This window comes from Aspergillus brunneoviolaceus, assembly GCF_003184695.1.
Source record: "Aspergillus brunneoviolaceus CBS 621.78 unplaced genomic scaffold BO95scaffold_6, whole genome shotgun sequence".
NCBI lineage: Eukaryota > Fungi > Ascomycota > Eurotiomycetes > Eurotiales > Aspergillaceae > Aspergillus > Aspergillus brunneoviolaceus.
The window spans coordinates 72,749-92,314 of record NW_020290736.1 but is presented as its reverse complement, the minus strand read 5'-3'; the positions used below and the strand labels follow the sequence as shown (position 1 = coordinate 92,314).

General features: G+C 54.4%; 8 protein-coding genes across 8 annotated transcripts; 5 read left to right on the top strand and 3 right to left on the bottom strand.

Moving 5' to 3' along the window:
- Window positions 1-1,022: 1,022 nt before the first annotated feature.
- BO95DRAFT_427920 (ferric reductase family protein) lies at window positions 1,023-3,185 on the bottom strand (the record flags this gene model as incomplete). Its single annotated transcript, XM_025584819.1, has 4 exons — window positions 1,023-2,265; window positions 2,336-2,587; window positions 2,646-2,766; window positions 2,849-3,185. 4 exons carry the CDS (start codon window positions 3,183-3,185, stop codon window positions 1,023-1,025), a joined length of 1,953 nt encoding a protein of 650 aa, XP_025446518.1.
- An 802-nt stretch (window positions 3,186-3,987) lies between these two features.
- BO95DRAFT_353090 (copper transporter family protein) lies at window positions 3,988-4,389 on the top strand (the record flags this gene model as incomplete). Its single annotated transcript, XM_025582166.1, has 1 exon — window positions 3,988-4,389. The coding sequence occupies one exon, from the start codon at window positions 3,988-3,990 to the stop codon at window positions 4,387-4,389; it is 402 nt and encodes a 133-aa protein (XP_025446517.1).
- Window positions 4,390-6,485: 2,096 nt separating this feature from the next.
- On the top strand, window positions 6,486-7,148 carry crmD (putative copper transporter crmD; the record flags this gene model as incomplete). The annotated part of the gene is made up of 2 exons (XM_025583978.1): window positions 6,486-6,943; window positions 7,010-7,148. 2 exons carry the CDS (start codon window positions 6,486-6,488, stop codon window positions 7,146-7,148), a joined length of 597 nt encoding a protein of 198 aa, XP_025446516.1.
- A 1,236-nt stretch (window positions 7,149-8,384) lies between these two features.
- On the top strand, window positions 8,385-9,282 carry BO95DRAFT_503070 (J domain-containing protein; the record flags this gene model as incomplete). Its single annotated transcript, XM_025591071.1, has 2 exons — window positions 8,385-8,805; window positions 8,875-9,282. The coding sequence occupies exons 1-2, from the start codon at window positions 8,404-8,406 to the stop codon at window positions 9,280-9,282; spliced, it is 810 nt and encodes a 269-aa protein (XP_025446515.1). The 5' UTR covers window positions 8,385-8,403.
- Window positions 9,283-10,254: 972 nt separating this feature from the next.
- BO95DRAFT_503068 (isocyanide synthase family protein) lies at window positions 10,255-11,553 on the bottom strand (the record flags this gene model as incomplete). The annotated part of the gene is made up of 3 exons (XM_025591070.1): window positions 11,347-11,553; window positions 10,521-11,276; window positions 10,255-10,403 (listed from the first exon to the last, which is right to left on the bottom strand). Exons 1-3 carry the CDS (start codon window positions 11,528-11,530, stop codon window positions 10,255-10,257), a joined length of 1,089 nt encoding a protein of 362 aa, XP_025446514.1. The 5' UTR covers window positions 11,531-11,553.
- Window positions 11,554-12,412: 859 nt separating this feature from the next.
- Window positions 12,413-14,275, top strand: BO95DRAFT_503062 (cytochrome P450; the record flags this gene model as incomplete). The annotated part of the gene is made up of 4 exons (XM_025591069.1): window positions 12,413-12,746; window positions 12,823-13,454; window positions 13,547-14,032; window positions 14,148-14,275. 4 exons carry the CDS (start codon window positions 12,413-12,415, stop codon window positions 14,205-14,207), a joined length of 1,512 nt encoding a protein of 503 aa, XP_025446513.1. The 3' UTR covers window positions 14,208-14,275.
- A 619-nt stretch (window positions 14,276-14,894) lies between these two features.
- Window positions 14,895-16,808, bottom strand: BO95DRAFT_503053 (MFS transporter; the record flags this gene model as incomplete). Its single annotated transcript, XM_025591068.1, has 5 exons — window positions 14,895-15,712; window positions 15,783-16,196; window positions 16,258-16,334; window positions 16,389-16,558; window positions 16,617-16,808. The coding sequence occupies 5 exons, from the start codon at window positions 16,806-16,808 to the stop codon at window positions 14,967-14,969; spliced, it is 1,599 nt and encodes a 532-aa protein (XP_025446512.1). The 3' UTR covers window positions 14,895-14,966.
- Window positions 16,809-17,270: 462 nt separating this feature from the next.
- On the top strand, window positions 17,271-19,230 carry BO95DRAFT_503050 (putative bicyclomycin resistance protein; the record flags this gene model as incomplete). Its single annotated transcript, XM_025591067.1, has 5 exons — window positions 17,271-17,777; window positions 17,834-18,028; window positions 18,097-18,232; window positions 18,296-18,859; window positions 18,929-19,230. Exons 1-5 carry the CDS (start codon window positions 17,454-17,456, stop codon window positions 19,228-19,230), a joined length of 1,521 nt encoding a protein of 506 aa, XP_025446511.1. The 5' UTR covers window positions 17,271-17,453.
- Between the last annotated feature and the right edge of the window lie 336 nt (window positions 19,231-19,566).

The following is a 19,566-nucleotide window of genomic DNA, read 5'->3' as shown; positions in this document are numbered from 1 at the left end:
CTACCCGGTATTGTCACACCCGCCGTGAGTAATCTAACTCCACCTCCTGGCTTCATCGACCAGTCGCGGTCGCGTTAGGTTGCGCGGAGGTGATTTGTTAACATTCGACCCAATGCCCCAAAAGGAGACAATGTGCCGAGATCGTGTCAAAGATCTAGCTTCATACTAGTCAATGTCGAAAACGATCGCTGGTGTAGTTTGCGTGGTGTGCGTCATAGTATGCTAGAGGTGGAAAGATGAGTCAAAATCTAAACGTGTCCGGCTTGATTTTCTCAACAAATGACTATGCCGCGTTGGCCTGGTGCCACCAATTAGGGCTAGAATACGAAATAAAATGACCCGTTCCTTCCGTCTTTTATGTGCAGTGAAAACTTTTGTCCTGCTCGTGCCGTAAGTCACAAAAGAATATTCAAAAATACGAGCATATCTCAACCAACCAGGATTTTCCTAATAATTCCAACGCCTCAGTCGTCAGGCTTCCGACCTTACCAAGAAAGCCAACGTTCTACATTCCTCTTGGTTGAAATTAATGCCCCGTTCCCATCTCGAGGCTGATGCCGGGCTGCACATCACTTGGAGTCAAGCCCCAGGCGAACGATTTCACTCCTCGTGAGGGCCGTGAGACCCTTTGAGTTGAGCAGTAAGGATACATTCCTACATCACCATCCGGCCTTGCTTGCCATCATCTGTGTGTTACTATTCATGTTTTCGAACCTACCAGACGCTTGGCGTCTGAATATGGTAGTGGGCCCCTGCAGTTGATGATTGAGATACCACTGTGCGATCTTGCTCTTTTCCACATCCAGACCACTACCGCTGCAACTAAAAGTCCACCTCTTCCAATGGACCAAGAGGGACAACGTATGCATGGAGGAGGGAGCAGGCTGAGATTGACATGATCAGCGCTAAAAAACGGTCGCAAGACGTGATTGACACTGAGAATTGTTCCTGACGGGATTATTGCGCTCAACTATTGAGCAGCGGACAGCAGAGCAGCCGCTCCGCTCGCTACAGCCTCTGGCTCAATAGCTGAATCCCTCCTGATGCAACCAGATCTCGCGTCCCGGCAGCCCCCCGGCCAGGATTCGCGCTTGAGCACTGGCAACCGCTTGGCTCACATCGTGGGCCATCGAGGCCGGCCCGCAGGACACGACACCCACGCAGCGGCCGGTCCGCGCTGACAGAGGCGGACGCTCGACCTCTGCGCCGACGATATCCACTAGCGGCGGCCTACCCTGGCGAAGCAGAACCGGCAGCGAAACTCCAGCCGTGAGCGCCTCCTTACCACCGACTCCCTCCTCATCCAAGGTCGCGTGCCTCCCATCCTGCGGCTCTTCCTCCGCACACAGCGAGTGGGGTTGCTTTTCCACCCCCGCAACAATCATCTTCTGACTACTGTTCTGGTCTTGTGTGATGTGCGTCTCGTGGATGACAATCTTCAGTCCGCCGTTGGCGCCTGAGCTCTGCATTCTGCCCTCGCTCTCCTCCTCCTCCTCCTCCTTCTTCTTCCCCTCGCCTTCACTTGCGCTCCCACCCAGGGGAAGCATGGTGCTGGCCGTCACCAGGGATCGCACGGCAGCACGGTACCACCGGGTGAGCTCGGGGTCGCGGGTGGCGATGACCACGCGCAGCTCGCAGGGGGCATCGGCTTCGAGGTCGTGGACGGCGTGGCAGAGGTAGTGTTCAATGAGTGGGAGGGTGAAGACAGCACCGTCGCCGCCGCCGATGAGGAGGGTGGTGGAGGCGGGGCTGCACAAGCGACGCAGATGGCGGTGTGAGACGCCCCCGTACGGGCCTTCGAGGAGGACCGGGACAGACAACGGGGTGAAGGAGCAGGTCGCGCGGGCCAGCAGGCGCTTGGTGGTCCCTTTGCGGACACGCGCGTAGAAGACGAGCTCTGACCGCTCGAGGTCAAGCGCGTTGGGCAACGAGGTGATCGTGAATGGATGGGCGGTGAAAACATCGGCATCGGGCGTGGCGAAGCGCAGGAAGAGATGCTGGCCAGTGCGCCAGTGCACGCGGGAGGTCGGGATCGTGATCTTCAGTGTCTGGCGCGAGACCGCCTCGATCAAGGCCCGATGGTGCCATCCAAACTCGAAAAAGGCCTTCAGCTGCGAATAGGTCCAGCAGAGGGTGTAGAGCACGGCCGTTGCGATGAAGTAGTCCCACGAGGATAGGCGGAAATCGCAGTGGAAGAACAAAAAGATAATGAAGACCAGCGCGGCGACATAGTGGGAGAACCGGAAGAACTCGTAATAACGATTGCTAGAGTGAAGGTTTGTTGTTCAGTGGATGAAGAGGGAGGGGGAAATACTAGGGTTTGTGCTGTACATACCGAAGCCATGAGATCGAGAGCACGGTAAGCCACGTTTGGGCGAGTAGCGCGACTACACCCGTTACCCAGACGCCTCCATCATTCCACTGATACACGAGGTCTCCTTTCCAGATGTGGTAGATGATGAATGGAAAGGTATGAATTAAAGCCAGCACCCACATGGCCCAGGCAATCCACCCGTGCCATAGATTCAGCTTCTCATGCGGGATCCTCGTCAATGCACTCACTGGGTTGGCCTTCGACCCCAAGACACTTTTATTTGTCTGATCAGCACACGCTTTCCACCTGGAGCACATCAGAACAGACACACTATATGAAGGGCATGCAGCCGAGAGCCATCCAGCCGGTTCGGGTGGCGATCGGTGGCGAATTACCGAAACCAAGCTCCCTGGTGTTGGGCCAGTAGTAAGGACGAGGACCAAGAGTCATTGCTCAGAATTTGTTAGCAAGACGGTCACAAGTTGAGATTTCAGTGAGAAGTCCTACTAAAGAAAAAGATAAGTCCGACCGCACCCAACAGCAGGCTTCCCAGCGAGGGCGTATACCATCCTCCGAGGCGCCATTGCTGGGCGGCTAGGAGACGCACAAAGGCGAACAGGCGAGAGAAACACGATCCGCTCTTTCGTCTATGCGCAGGAACCAGAAGACCGAGCAGTTGACCGAGGGTGACAAGAATGATAGCAACGAGAAACAAGGCCACCGTGGGCAGGGCGTAACGGTGATCAGCCTCGTACCAAAACACCCACCAAGAACTTTTGAAGGCGCATTGCTCCGGGGTCAAACTACACGTCCCGGCATCGCGGCTGGAGTGCAGGGCGACGGGCGAGGTCAGCCACGGTATCATAACCATGCTGGATGTGTGATGAAGATACAGAGAGGAAGATAGAATAGAAGAGGCGAAGAGGGAAAGAGTAAGGGGAGGTGTTTAGTAGTAGACAGGATAGAATTGAAGCGAAGTGGTTCTCACTGTCCCTACATTCCTTATGCCTGTGGTAAACAATCGCACTGCATGCATATCCTTTGTAGAAGAATAATGACTCTGTGGCGCCACTGACTTGATAGTAGATTGTAGTATTCTGCATGGAACATGCCACGCGTCAAGACAGGATTTAGTCCTCGGGGTAATACTCCCTCACAGCGTTTGTTTACTGAGCCAATTGTCCATTCTAGCCAGAGCCATTCTTTGCCGGGAAATTATACGGAGTACAGTCGGGATATGAGCACATTTGAGGGGATTTTGGGCAGGGCAGTGCGCGGCCTAATGCATTAGCGTCAAACTAGCGTAAGAATTAGCGTCCGAGCCTGGCGAGTCCGTCTGCGCGGGAATGAGAGGATTCGAGATATCGGTGGTCGAAGTTGTTGGCCAATATGTCAAGGCGCAGTCTTCTCCCAATTTATTTGTCTCTCGGCTTGCCCTTTGTCACCTTCTTTCTCCCTTCTATCATCTTATCCGCCTTTCAAATCCCAGCAATCTTTCCCACCTTCGCCCTCCTCATTCCTCCGCGCCCGCGGCGGCATTTTCCTCCAACGCAATGATGGACATGGACATGAGCTCCACCACAACCATGGCAATGGCCATGGGAACCAGCACAGCCACGAGCTCCAGCACAATGAGCATGTCAACCGACTCTTCCTCTTCTATGTCAATGTCCATGACCATGGTCTTCTTCACCTCGACCACCACACCCTTGTACTCCAACGCCTGGACACCCTCCACCACCGGGCAGTACGCGGGAACATGCATCTTTCTGATTGCCCTGGCCGTCATTCTCCGTCTTGTCCTCGCGCTAAAACCGATATTCGAGACACGTCTGTGGAATGACGGGATATCGAGATCCTGCCCTGAGCATGGGCATCGAAGAACCCGCTGGGCCATCAACCCTGCCGTCGGCCGCGCCACGTTGGAGTTGGTGGTCGCCGGCGTGGGTTATCTGCTGATGCTGGCGGTCATGACCATGAATGTAGGATACTTTCTGTCGGTGCTCGCCGGTCTGTGGCTAGGGACATTCGTTCTGGGGGGATGGGCCAGTGATACACTGTATGCACACCATTGAGATGGACACAAACACACAGGATGAGAGAGACATGGAAGAGAAAACAGAATGAAACCGCTTCGCATTCCTTGTCACTGCCATGACACGATTAGCAGTATCGCGTAGGAACCAATTCGTGAAGGACACACTATGGCCGGAAAGAATCAAGAAAATCATCATCATCGCCCTTGCCCTTGGACTCGGGCGGCGATGGTTCCAGACTATCGGATGGCATTGGCCCGTTTATTCGCTTTCTGGGTCGTGTCGCCACCGTCATCATCACGTTGGGCTCTGCAGAGGGTTGCCATTGGAGCACACAAGGAGCCTGGGTTTGAGATTGAGCGACGACGCGCACAAATTCACACAAGTATCTCTCTACCGGGACAAGTGGTCATGAGTTAGTTCATTACTATGCACACAAAAACAAAGACTGATAAAGATGCATAGAAGAAGATCTGCGCCACCAACCGTTGGGCACAGGTGCCATCACACACCAGAGCTCCCCACATTGGCAATTGGAAGCACCAGCGTGTGGACACTGTGTTAACGGACGACCCACTTTGCGCACACGACGCATTGGGCGCTCAAAGTGCTGACATTTCAGTACGCGGTGGCCACGAATGCAGATCCGACTGTGACCATTTGCCAAACTCTTGGGTCAGTACTGGGAATTGAACGATGACTCAGGGGATGTTGTGCCTTGGAATCAACTGACACACTCAAACAGCATGCGAGTGACCAAAGGTGGAGCCTACCTACCATGCCCAGCGTATCCCCTCTTTATCCACCGCCATGGTATCGAGGGCTGTCTGGATCGCTCGGTTCTTAGCTGAATTTCACGGAATGTCCGTCCAGGTGGTCAGAGCACAGGGTCAGGAGGGAAATGGTTCGTTAAGCCTGGGGAAATCCTCCACACCGTGCGTAGAACCTGCCAAAAGTGCCATGGCGGGGATTTATCTTCCCTCGATAGCCGCGGGCAAGATACTATCCTGGTATTTAAATTGCGCAAATATGCGCGTCAGCTAGGGCGGATGGTGTACGCAAGCTGGAAAATGTGCTACTACAGCCGCATTTGTGGCGGTGAAACATAGATTTACGCACTGTACGTTGGTTGCGTTGACGATCACTGCATTTTCTCAGGAGGGCTTGAGCTGCCAACTTCTGCTCTGGGGTTAGCGTGTCCCGCACGAGCAGGATGGGAGGAATCTGCCCGAGTAAAAATGAGCATATTATCAGTTTAGCTAATGTGGGCCTTTTTTCTAATCTCTGTTCCCTTTTTTTTTTTTTTTTTTTGACCAGACTACTCGCTACTTCCAACACTCCACCCAACCGGATCCATTTCCAACCTTGCTGACAATTATGGTCTGATTGTGTAGGAGATGGAGCTATCGGTCATAGTATGATAATAGCAAAGCTCACCACATATCCAGTACGCTCCATCGCAGCAATCACAAGGTTGACGAATAGCGGACAATTCACCATCTCCCCAATTTTGGCAACACAAGCAGTGCTTGATGAGTCATCTGCCAGTGCGACTTTGATTACTTTCGTCACCACTCTGCGAGACGCATTTTGCATTTATCAAATACTTCTATGTCTGCGGCAAAATCGCCTGTTCGCGTCCAATATAGGCAAGGATAGGTGACTTTTATTTGGATCAGCTGAATATCTGTTGTGAGCTCGCATACGAGCTAATGGTACAGTGGTTACTTGCGGAGAGAAGACAGGGATGCATAGCATAAATATTGCTTTATTTCGTAGAAGAGATATCTACTTGATTGGTTGGAGGCACTGAGGCTAGCTATGTACTTGAATTACAATCAGACATATCCCTGTCTTTTGTCTGAGATTTGCTCTCGCCGAGTGTAAGGGACTTCATTCAGTGGCATTGTGCATGCGAGTGAGCGCATTTGAGCGGGAATCGGAACAAGGTTTCTTTCTGCCCGTGCGAAAAGGAGAAGCGGACCGGCCGAGCTGGTTCCGGGGTCTACGGGGGGGCACATGTCGAACTGACAGGTCATACTGGGATTATGTAGGCTCTTGTACAAAAACCTGGCCTTCTGGATAGTCAAACCACTGAGCTTCTAGCGAGAAGCAAGATGGCTCCAAGTGTGACCATGAATGTCTCCGAGTCCGAACATCATGAGGGAATGGCCATGTCGGCCATATTCCGCGGTGGCACGCAGATCACGCTGTTTTCGTCTGCTCTCTCCACCCAGTCTGTGGGCGCTTATCTGGCTGCCCTGGTAGCGCTATGTCTTCTTGCATGGTTCAACCGCTTCCTCGCTGCCCTTCGCTACCAGATTGAGGCCACGCAACCCCTCAGTTCTGGTTCCAGTCGCTTCCCCCTGCAGTCGTTTCCAACCGCGGAAGAATGGGACGATGGCAGCGCCAATTCGGCTCCAAGTGCAGGCCTTATTCCAGGCCATGAGAAATCCCATGAGAGCAACGACCGGCTGCTCCCCCGCCTTGTTTGCCCCTTCCCCACATGGGCTGCGTCGAGACCGTGGCGCTGGCGCATCGATGGCCTAAACACACTCCTCGAAGGGATTCGGTCCTTAACTGGCTATCTGCTGTAAGTGTTGTTGATACTTATGATGAAAGTCTGGTCGTTAATCACCGTGGTCCGACGCATATCCAGAATGTTAGCCGTCATGACCTTCAACCTCGGGGTTCTGGCCGCGATTGTGGCAGGGGTCATGGTCGGGGAGCTCACTCTCGGTCGTTTCTCCCATTCGGCTCAGTCGGCATGGCAGGATGGGGCCTGCCATGATGATTAGCATTTTATATATTTCCGCCGGCAAATCTCTGTATAGCTTTGTCTTTGATCTTGATTTTCTTCTCGAGCTACTTGCACATGTCTCGGGATGTTGACTATGGAAGCTTACATAAATACAAGGTTTCCCCTTTCTTTTTGTTTCCCCCTCTGTCTCTGCCCTTTGAACGACCTCTAAGGCTTTCTTTTCTCACGCTCGCCGCACCATGAACGACTCATGCTCAAGAACCTAGAGGCCAGAGCAGTCCCACGATAAGTACTTCGGAATACCTTGGACAAGCTCTGATCATGACCTTACCGGTGGTTTGGGGTGAAGAACGCGGCCTTTTGCCATGTCCATGGCAACCGTGCCAGTGGAAGCCGCGGGACAGGGTTGGGCTCGAAGCTGAAGGTGCTTGTTCGGGGGGGCAATTTCGCTTTCGCGGTGGCTTTGGCCGTGATAGTGCTTAACATCAGAAAATTACAATGCCTCAAGCTACTTATCTTGCTTGTATGATCAATGATCTTAGTGAATGAAGAGGCTGGACCAGATCGTGTGACAGGATATAGAAGTTTATGGTTGGAATGGAAAGAGTACGCCATAGGGGCCTATTTAAGCTTATTAGGAACCTAGTCTTCTGTTGGTGTGAAAATAAGTGCAATCCAACGGGTCCGCCCTGATCTGTCCAGCCTCTCATGGACACGGGGCAGGAAAATTGATTACGAATGCAATGGGACAAATAACGTGAGGACGGCTAGTGAACATACCGTTTAAGCATTCTGTATACTGTATGAAGTGTGATCAGATTGTGTATGTAGCCTGAAACGTCAAGCATGTACAGGAATGGAACAGATGTGGACATGTTGAATGCAGCACTAGATAGATCTTCCCCGCGTGCATACCCGCTCAAATTCCCTCAATCCCCTTTCTTTCAACTTCGGTATGAATGCCACACAGTCGCGTCTGCCGCCGGTAATCTTTTGCTTTTCGGTCCACTGTATCTCCGGTAATCAATTCTGGAGAGCGCGGAGTGACTAGCAAAAGGGTCAGATTTCGGATGCGACGCCCACTGCAGTACCTCGTGGACGAGTGATTTTCTCGAGGTTGACGTGGATATGACCCAAGAGAGCCTGACCGGCGGGATCCCCTCACTCTGTCTGACCAGGGGTGTGTTTTAAGAGACTGCCATTCCGGGCACGAGGGTCATCTAATGGGACAGGACTCCCCCCGTGCGCTCGTTCTTTCTCCCCCATCTCACCCCTTTTACTCTCGCACTCTCATGGACATGCGTAAGATCGCCTTAAGCCCAACGGTCTCTCTGGGAGGCTACATCACCTCGTCCAGCACCCAGAGACGATCCTTTGCCTTGGCCTCCATGCGGAGCGTGCACGGGAGATCCGACTCCAGCAACAACTCTGCCTCCCCGCTGTGGCCGTCCACGGCCGACGATCTGACCCCGTACCGCATCCTTGGGCTACAGCCCGGCGAACCGTATCGCAAGAGCGCCTTCTACGAGCGGGCCAAGCTCTACCACCCCGACCGACACAGGGCCGTGCCGTCCGGGCTGGCCCCGGCCATTCGGGCCTCGCGGTACCGGATGGTCGTCGCCGCTCACGAACTGCTCTCGGACCCGCACAAGCGGGAGGCCTACGACCGTTCAGGCGTGGGGTGGAAGTGGGGAGTGACCGCCGCTCCGCAGACGACCGCTGGTGGTGCTCGACGGACGTACACGTACATGTACACGTCTCAGCGCCCTTCTGGGCCGGGGCCTGGTCCTGCCGGTGCTGGTACCGGTACTAGTGCTGATGCAAGTGACTACAGCAATGCGACAACTGCCGCCGACAGAAACCCCCCCGCGCTGCGATTCTTCCGCACGCGCTCCGGCCTGCTCCTCGTGGTCGTCATTCTCGTCTTCTTCCAGAGCTGTCTATTTATTGTTCAGTACAATAAGGCGCAGCTCCGCGCATGTCAAGTCCACCGGCATTGCCAGCGCTTGCTGGAGCGCCGCCGTACCCGCGCGGGTAACCTGGCTGCCCTGCCGGCCGCCCAGCTCGAGCGCTTTCTCCTCAATCGTGATCCCAGCGGTATGGGGCTGACGGGGGTTGAAAGGTATGTCTATCGGGATGTCCTGCCTACTTGCGCGCATGGTCCTGTGTAGGCCTGGGTCTGAGCGGTGAGGTAAGATGCCTCGGAATGAGGTCCGTGATCTATAATGCTTTGCAGGCAGCGAGAGGAGAATTGCACGCCCCGGGCGAGGGGATGGTAACTGCAGGTCAGAGACGAATACATCCCGATAGGAAGTTGGAATGTGGCGAGAGCCGCCGAGATGGTCTCTCAAATTATTCGGTCGGTGTGGCTGATCTCATCTGGCTGCGTGATATTTAGCGCGTCTTTCCTGCACTGTCGTTTTAGCATGGGGCAATCATTTAAAAGACCCACCACGGTGTAGAGAGATCGCTCCATGTAGCCCCCTTTCAGTTACCTAGTCACAAGGCTTGACAGGCCGTCTGAGAGTTAATGGTGGTGATCTGAGGCAATTAGCTAGTGAGCCACACAATCATCCTGAACCTATCAATAGAGCGAGCGACAAAGCCATGTCAGTAGTTATGGTCTTGAGAGTTTAACAGCAAACCGAGGTCTTATATCCACCGGCCTTTCGCATCACTATATTCCGTCTTAATCTCGTGCAGTAGCTCATTAGTTCCTGGTTGGTCTCGCTTCGCGACTTGCATGCAACGATCATGCAACCGTAATGACCTAATTCAATTCATAAAAGATTCTCAGATCATTGGGCTGTCAAAAGATAGCCAGAAACAGTGAATAGGGAGTAACGCGGCATCCATAGGTCAGACACGGTGAGTGACTGTATGCAAAATAAACAAAAACCCGAAGGTGTCAAGTATAACACCAAGCCATCCGACCAGAATCAAGCACAAATCTCAAACTCAAAGCATTGCAATCATAATTTATGTACAGGGGAAAGGTGGTGCTTAGTTATCTACGCGCACCATCAAATAAGCCCAGCGGCGACCGTCATTCCCCATAGATGCAGAAGAGGGTCGGTAAGGATCCAAGGCTCATCCCGAGGAATCCATGTAGCGCAGATTATGTTATGTCAATCGGTGAGTTCTCAGGAAACCCCAGTAGCTTTGCGCTGAAAGTCGAGGAACCGCCGCATCCTGCGCAGATATGTCCACCCCCACCAAATGCTGCTTCGCGGCTCCGTTGTCGCTGTCTTCATCCCTGCCACCGAGGGAACGATGCCGAAAGTATCAGTTGCTGGGGAGATCGGAGAGTCTAGGCCTATCACTACGGGCTCAATTGCTGACTTCGTCATCGTTGTCGAGGCGCCGCGAACCACCAGGTCCTCCTCCACCCAGCTGAGCGCAAAGTAACCCCCGCGACCCGCCGCCACATCGGCCGCCACCCAATCCCCGCGCACCTGACCGCTAGCCAGGGCATCCCGGACGAGCTTGGCTTTCGCCACACAGACAACCTGGTGTCCCGCGAACTGCAATACACAGTTATGCCAGGGGGTGGGGATGTGGAGTTGGTGCGGCGAGGCATCGTCGACAAAGCTCCCGAGGCCGTCGGCGAGCCTGTGTACGCGGCGGATGAGGCGGGTCGTGGCTCGGTCAAAAAGGCAGATCCCAAATTTTGGCCCGCGGTTGGCGTGGGCGTGAATGGACAATCGCAGAAAATGCGGCAGAAAAAGCTCCGTTAGGTTTGAGTACGCCTGGTTGCGCAGAACCATCTCGAAGGCCAGCTTCTCGGCCAACCTTTTGCGCTGCGAGCGAGAGAGCCCCCGCGCCACTGCGTGCTCCTCCAAGTCTTCGAGCATGAAGCGTGCAAACCCCCTGTAGAGCGCCAGCACGCTTTTTTCCTGCATTAGGATCTGGTTGCGGAGGCCGTCCGGGTTGGAGCCGCACATGTGCAGCAGCATCTGTCGACAGAGTTCAGATTCACCTGTCAGATCGGTGGGAATGTGGTGCTGCAAGGCTGGGAGGGGGAGGTCGTTGCCCGTCTGCCCGCCTTCGAGGAGGTCGGGCAGCGATAAGAAGCTGATGCGTTGGCAGTTGCTGTCGTCGATGGCGCGGTTCAGGTTCTGCAGTTGCGCGCCGTACTGGTCCACCTGGGTGTCATCGACGCCGACTAGGGGAATAAAAATTTGTGTTCAGTACGTGTGACTGGAAAAAGACACAGCTTGGGGTGAACGACTCACTGCAGTCGCTGAAGACATGTCCGTCACTGATGATGCAGAGATATGCCCCAGGGACGTAGATCTCCTGCATACGACCCAGCACCTCGTGTAGCCGCCGCAACGCCAGCTCCTCTCCCCGATCCGGACCCACGCCGCCCACCTTGTTGAGATTCGACGACTTGCAGGGGAAAGCAGGCAGACACATCACAACTGGAAGCTCTCGGGAAGTGAAAAATGATATGGTCTCGCGCATGGCGACCCTACCAACCGCGTCCCACTGCGAACCGGGGGGCTGAAATAGCAGGTCTTGTTCAAACACTTCGACCAGGCGATCCGCAAGAGGCTCCCCATTGCAGCAGACCGGCTTCGTCAGCTCGTCGCCATACCGACTCAGGTGGTTGAGCAGTAACCGAGCAAAGACTTCGTCCGACTTGCGATCTGCGGAGAGGTCGCGTACTACCACGCCGAACACCCCCTGTGGCTGCTGCAGCTCATAGACAGAGATGTGTACTCCATCCTCCCACCTGTAAGAGAACACATGCCACAAGCTTGGCTCCTGCGTCGCGAAGACGGGTTGTAACTTGAACCACGCCTCTTGCAAGCGGACGTTATCATAGCCGAACGATTGGATAAGGTTGCCTTCGCCAGTACGAATATAACTGGCAAATGCCCGTGTATAAAAAGAATGACTGTCCATTGGGACGGAGGTGGATAGCAGACGATAAGAGAAGATAATTGGGGCTGTAAGTATTGGAGAAGACGACAGGGGGTACAAGCAGATCTAAACGCACGCTCGGAAAGGGGCTTCACAAGGGTCTAGTTGCACGGAAAGGCTCGGCGAACTATATACTCTCTAATGGATGCATTCTCTACTGACAGTCTTGTCAAAAGGAATAATGTACGACCACCGATTCGAGACTGTTGGACGCCGGCTTGGGAGCCTCGGCAAGGTGCCCACTCGGCCATGTCTCGCTAAAACAAGGTCTATAAAGAGGAGCCAGGATTCGGAGATGGAAGAAGTCACCCAGTCCAACCGAGCGCATATCTCACCCCGACCTTGGCCAGAGAGTGTCTGCATGTCGACGCGATGCTTCCATACCTTCTTGGGCTCCTTGGACTTCTGCTAACACTCTATTACAGTTTTCTCGCCCCTCCGCAGCAGCCTTATGGTGTGCCCGCGGTTCCATTCTGGGTAAGCCTACTCCCTTTGATCAAGGATGTCGACCAGGAGGAAGTCTTTCTGCACTACATCGCCCCTCTCCTTCGCGAGAAGGGAGCCGTCAAGGTTTTTTTCGCCGGCCAATGGAACGTACTCGTGCAGCGACCATCGCTCGTTGCGGAGATATTCAAGCGAGAGGATATCTACCACAAGAGTGGCAACCAGAAAAAAATTCCACACAGTGTCTTGGCCGAGTTTTTAGGTGAGTTTGGTCTCGGGTCCTTGGTCCCTTGGCTTTCTTTCCGTCTGCCGCCTTAATCATGCGCAGTATTGAGCAGATTTGTCTTACGCAGGATCAAACATCATCTCCGCGCATGGCGAGGAGTGGCGGCGATATCGCGGAGTGGTGCAACCCGGCCTATTGCCCAATGCATTTGCGGTCGAACCACTGGTGGAACATACCCAGCAGCTCTGCGAATGGCTGCTCCACCTACAGAGTGCACAAGGGTCACATGGAGTTGTCGTGCAGGAGGTCCTGCAGCGGTACTCGAGTGCTAATCTTCTGCATTGCGTGCTGGGCCAGCCGGATGTTGCGCGAACCATGATGGGGGACCAGCCTGCGCCGCCCCTCCACCAGCTGCAGCTTACCCTCAAACAGTACCTATTCCGGCCTCTGTTCATGAGTTTTCCCGTGCTGGATCAGTTGAGTGCGCTCATCCCTTCTCGAATACGGGCCCGCCAGCTAGTGCGCAGCTTCGCCGCCGCGCTGCAGTCCACGATCCTGCGGGACCGCGCTGACCACCAGCACCAGCTCGATGGCAACCTCGGTAGTCGTCTAGCGCAGGCCTGGCGCGAGGGAAATTTGTCGGACAAGGAGTTTCGCGATAACCTGATGGTTCTGTATGTGGCAGGACAGGAAAACCCGCAGTTACTGATGATTTCGACCCTGTACCTGCTGGCCCAACATCCGGTAAGCCACCTCCCACACTCAGGTCCGAAGCCCCGAGACGAGGCTTGATGTATACTATCATTCGTTATTTTAACATAGGCTATCTCACACAGGATGTTCAGTCGCGCCTCCGCGACGAAATCCGCTCCTCTGGCCTGACAACAATCTCAGCAACGCATCAAGACTGGACCCGACTTCCCTATTTGACGGCCATCATCCTCGAATCCCTGCGCCTCTTCCCACCAATCTCACAACTGATCAACCGACGAGTGGCCCAAACTACCCAGCTCGGCCACGAAATTGAGCTCCCCGAGGGCATGTATGTAGGGTATCACAGCTACGCGACCAATCGCGACGAGGAAGCGTGGGGCTCCTCGGCCCACGAGTTCCAGCCGACTCGCTGGGGTACGACCGACCAGGAAATTATGCGGACGTACCGTCGGGCCAAAGCGAGGGCTAACTTCATTTCATTTCATGGTGGGGCGCGTGCCTGTCTCGGCGAGAAATTCGCCATGCTTCAGATGCGCATCCTGCTTGTGGGATTGCTTGATAAGCTGACCTGGAGATTGGATGAGAGCTGGGTCCCCAGGATGGTGCCTGTAAGAATTGTTTCCTCCTTTTCGTATGTTCGTTGTTTAGACGAAGATGTCCTTTCCAGGGTGATTTCTCTGAGCCAAAATGTTGATTTGGCTAACATATGGGGGTACGACCCAGGCGGGACCTCTACACCCTCGCGGCTTGCGACTCGTGTTCAGTCGGTATGATCAGGAGTGAGCATGAGGCATTTCTGGACTAGGGTAAGACATGAGGGACAATCAAAGCGCAGTTTTCCCTGTCCGTTGAACACGAAGTGAATATCGGGTGGCGGGTGGGGGTGGAGAGGGGGTACAATTGACGGTATTGGTACTGATAGCCACGAGAGACTTTGAGCATGATATGACTCTGGCTGCACAAACCCCCGTTGACTGGCGTTTTCCTTGAGAGCTTGACAGGCTTTTACTTCGAGCCACACCTTTTGCTGGTAGTGGCTTGGCATTCGTTTATTTGGACAAATATCGCCGAGTTTGGCTTATGAGTGCGCAGTAGTAGCTGTTTACTGTAGCTTAGTTCTGGGCACCTTGGTAGACTACAGAGTGCTGCGCAGAGGACTAGTGCTTACTCTCTACGCTGTCACCTCATTCTGTCGTGACTTGTTTTTTCTTTTTTTTAGATTCGGCCTACTCTTTTTTCTGATTTGACGGACTGTCGAAGTGACAGCCCCCAAATAGTGGTAGTGACAATTCATTTTGACCGAACCATCCCATCCGGATTTGGAGAGTTGCATCAGACGAAGACTCTGTATGTCCGGCATTAGGAGTCTATCCTAGCCATAATCGGTAATCCTCACCCGTGGAATTGCAATCGTGCCATCTAATTCCTCTGTCATACAGCAGAATGGCATCCAGCCTCGACACCTCCTAGCCGTGTTAGACCGATTTCTGAACCATTGAGTCTTACAGAGCCACAACCCAAAGCTCCTACCTCTGGTTCCTCCTAAAGTTCCAGTGGTATCCTCGCCTGATCAATTCCCTTGCGCATATCAACGGAGTAGTAGAACCCCAGCGCCACCAGCATGAGCAACAAATTAGGGATCATCGGAAATCGCAGATTATGCGTGCGGTTTTGGATCACCCCCATCACCAGCGGGTTGATCCACCCCGTAGCCAAATCGAGGGTAATTTCCAACCCAAAGAACTGGGCCTCAGCGTTGCGCGGGATTAGCGAGGAATAGATGGCCCGGTTGTAGGCGCGCAGGGCGCTGCTGGTCGACATAAAGAGCACCTGCTCGACCCAGAACTCGGCGCCGTGCTTGTAGCCAATGGTGACGTGCGGGCTCATTCCGATGCACCCCCACAACACGCACAGAATATTGATGACCAGCAGGGTGTACGCCCAGGCTTTCACAGGTAGGCGCACCCGCGGGTACAGGAACATAAAGCTCAGACTCCCCACACACGCCAGGATTACGCTCATGAATGACCAAACTGAGTACACCCCGGAGCTGCGCGAAATGCCGGTCACTTGGAGAAAGAGTGAGCCGATGATGGAAAGGTGGTTGCTGTATCCCGTGTTCCATAGAACCCAGCCAATACACAGCTTGAAGGCTTCCGAGTAGCGTAAAGCGTGTCGGATGAGGCGCACCCAATTGCGGATGGGAAGGGTCAGGACGTCGTGCGGCCGCTCCAACTTCTTGCCTTGCACATTGGGAAGGAGCCAGTGGCCGAGGATGGCAAAGAGAACTAGATGGTGGGTTGGTTAGAGGTTGGTGATTGCGTGGGGAAGGAAGGGGAGGGAGGGAGCAATGCTTACTTGTCATGCATCCCGCAATTGTGATCGCGAGAAGGTAGTTGAAGTAGCCCACGGCGACATAGGAGCCTCGACCATAGACGAGGATGATGCCGATAATTAGCGCTGCCAGAGCCCCGACATTGCTCGAGACCAGCGCCAGCACACTGACCGACACACCCTTCTGCCAGATCCGGCCTTCGGTGCTGTTGTCACTGCGTCCCACCACCGAGGTCCGGAACCAGCCCGTAGAGCGCATGAAGATCGGAATGTAGGAGCCTTCTATGACGGTGTAAATGCCCTGCACGGTGGTGAGAGCGCAGTACAGGACCGACAGTGCCGTCAGATGGCTATAGCTTTGCCCGGTGAGCCCCGCGAAGGGGAGGGCCAGGATGCCAAACAGGAAGATGGAGGTCATCATCATGGTCTTGCGGTAGTCTTAGCCTCCTCATTAGCCTGTAATCCAGTAGTGACGTGCTCCATTGCAACAGGTACATACCGCAATAATCCGCAATCCCAGCGGTGATGATCGCCAACACGCCTTCAGTGGCACGGCTAATCGCACGGAGGTACAGTCTGTCATATTACTCAGCGACGGGTGTGCAGAGGAATTCCAGGAGACAGTCTTACGTATAGCTGGCATAGTCAATCTCGCCGGTGCCGAACTTAACCACGCAGTTGATATTCGTGCCGCGTCGGGGACACGGCTTGTTGGTCCCTGCTTGGTGCCCTAGGACGTTAGCCGCGGAGAGAATAGCCGCCGACGCATACGTCGACGACATTCCCGATACTGGCCCAGTCTATTCAAATTCAATGATAAGCATCGCAGCCAGAGGGACTTGACAGGCCTGGTCCTACCGAGAAGCAGAGCACGAGAAACCCCCACAGCGCGCGTTTGGAGTTGAAAACCCCGTCGCTGGCCGATTGCTGCTCGCGAGCTTCGACATCTCCCTCCACGTCGGTTTGGGTGGCCAGAACCCTTTTGCCACTGTCATGATCATGAGGACCGGACACATAGTGCTCGAGCGACTCGCGGTTCTGCACAGACATAGTGGCAAGTTAATAGCTAAGGTGCAGCAAGGGATGTTGAGAAAAAAGAAATCAGGTCGCAATAGACCCTCGAGTCAAGACAAATGCTTGGTTGATATACTGCCATAGACTGGATTTTGCCGACTAGCTCATGCAATTGAGAGAAAAATCACCCCTGCTATTAGCCACCAGTTCTTGCGCCAAGTCCATGGTCTTCACCACTACGACATGTCCGCATGAGGTGGCCAATATGTGTCGCGGGGTAGCCAGCCATCACATCTCTCTATCCTCTCGCACAATCATGAGCTGATTTCACCATTCGTGTTTTCGGCTGCGAGCCACTAGTTGAGCGAATTTGCGCGGTTTAAAATCACGAGGGACATATGGCGCTCCGATCCTGCAGCTGCCCCACTCAGCCTGGGCTAACCTCGCCAAAGTCCGGAATTGTGACGCTCGCTCCCTCAATATGTCCATACCTCATGGGGGTGATAATCAAAGAGGCTGACTGTTATCTGAGCGGTGCTTGAGAAGTATTATTAGAAGACATTCTCCGGCCATGGGCCCCGGTGAAGGGCAGAAATTGAGTCAACTCAAGCAATTTTTGGGCTAGGCAAGAGAGTAGCCCCCCTTTCACCTTCCCCTTGGACCACTTTCGACCAGGCCATCATGTCGAACGAAAAGCAACACCAACAAGAAGAGGTGCAGATCGTATCTCAACCGCGATTGCCAGCTCCCCTGGACCCTGTCCCTGCAAGCGCCCAGGAGAATAGCCCAGTAGCCGAGATCCGACCGCACACCTCTGCGTACACCGTCCTGTCGCCACAGCGCCAACGCCTTATTCTCACCTTGGTCACTATTGCAGGGTTCCTCGGGCCTTTTGCGGGCAACATCTATCTCCCGGCCTTACCGGTCCTTGAAGATGCCTTTCATGTGACCGCAACCGAGATCAATGTGACGGTGACCGTATTTATGGTGGTGTTTGCCTTCGGGGTGCGTTACAAATCTCCTTTGTCGTACATCGATGCACCTACTAATCCACCAACCAGCCCCTCTTCTGGTCCAGCTTCGCCGACCGTGGGGGCAGACGGCCGCTCTACCTGTCTTCACTCCTGGTCTACATTGCGGCTAACATCTTGCTGGCCGTGATCCCGGCCAACTATGGAGCTCTCATCGTTCTGCGCATCGTTCAGGCGTTTGGATCAGCCGCGGTGGTCTCACTGGGCGCAGGAACAGTCGCAGATGTAAGTAATTCTTTCCGGTAGAGGCCAATCTGGTCCACTGACTAATATATCTCCTTTTCCTACAACAGATCACCGAGCCTAAAAAGCGCGGACGGGCGATGTCGTACTTTCTCTTCGGCCCGCAGTGTGGGCCAATCTTCGGACCCTTGATCGGCGGCGCCATAGCGGGGAATACCTCGTGGAGATGGATCTTTGGGTTCCTGGGTATGGCCTCACGGCACCATGTGCTTGTATAGCAGACTACTAATACCATACCTCTTTCTACAGCCATCTCCGGCGCCGTCTTGTGGCTGGCCCTACTCTTCTTCCTCCCTGAAACCCTACGAGCCCGCGTCGGCAACGGCGGCCTCTACGCTGACAAAAGTTGGCTCCTTTGGCCGCCGCGCTGGATATCTCCGGAAGCAGAGGAGAGCGCACGGGGCCTCTTGCCACCGAAGCCCACTCTGCACGGCTACTGGAGACTGTTCTCCTACCCCCCGATCGGTATCGCATGCGTCAACACAGCGCTGCTCTACTCCTCCTACTTCTGTATTGCCATCCAGCTGCCCTCCGCTCTGGAGGGCGTCTACGGCTGGTCCACCAGCGCCGTCGGCGCGGGCTATGCCGTTGTCGGTGTCGCCATGATCATCGGCTCCATGGCCGGCGGTCGCTTCTCCGACTGGCAGCGCACGCGTCTCGAGCAGAAGTTGGGTGCCCAGCGCATCACGCCCGAGATGCGTCTTAATGACCAGATCTGGGGGCTCGGAGTCGCTTCAGTCGGGCTGATCTGGTTTGGCTTCTTCGTGCGCTACTCCATTCATCCGGCGGCGACTCTGATTGCGACTTTCCTAGGTATGTGGAAATCCCTGGGCCCGAGAATTCTTGCACATCACCTTTTTATGCTAATGCCACGTATCGTAGTTGGATCCGGCATGTCGTGGATGTTCGTCGCCTCCAACAGCTTCCTTACGCTTTGCGTGGCTCAGCAGGCCGCGGGGGCGTTCGCGTTGGGTAACATGCTGCGCAGTCCCGGCGCGGCGGTCGCGGCGGTGGTGGTGGGCCCGCTCGTCCAGCAAATGGGCTGGGGTTACTGTTTCCTGGGATTGGCGTTGCTGGACCTCCTGGCTGTTGGGTCGATGCTCGTCGTGCTGCGGACGCAGTCGCCGCGGTGGCGGCGGGAGAGGAATGCGAGGAATGCGAAGACACAGAGGCCAGGCCAGTAGACTATCGCCGGGGGAGGGAGTTGCCATTAATGCGTATCTGGGAAGTCCTGGATCCGTGTCGGAACACTGGCTTATACCCCTGTGATTATGATATTTTGTTGCTTGGAACAGTTGAACGGGAAGGTCGGATACCTATATAAGAAGGTTGCGAATTACTCTTAGACATCTGTTTCTTACCTTTCAGCTATACCTTCCCTGCAAACGAGGAGCCTCAATTGAATGTTTTTGGATAAATTGTTCAGGCCCTTGATCAGACCTCCCGTCACTCTTACTCAACTTCGTAAGAGTGGTAGGCAGTTTTACCCACCTTAACAAAGCATGTTATGGAAGGAGAAA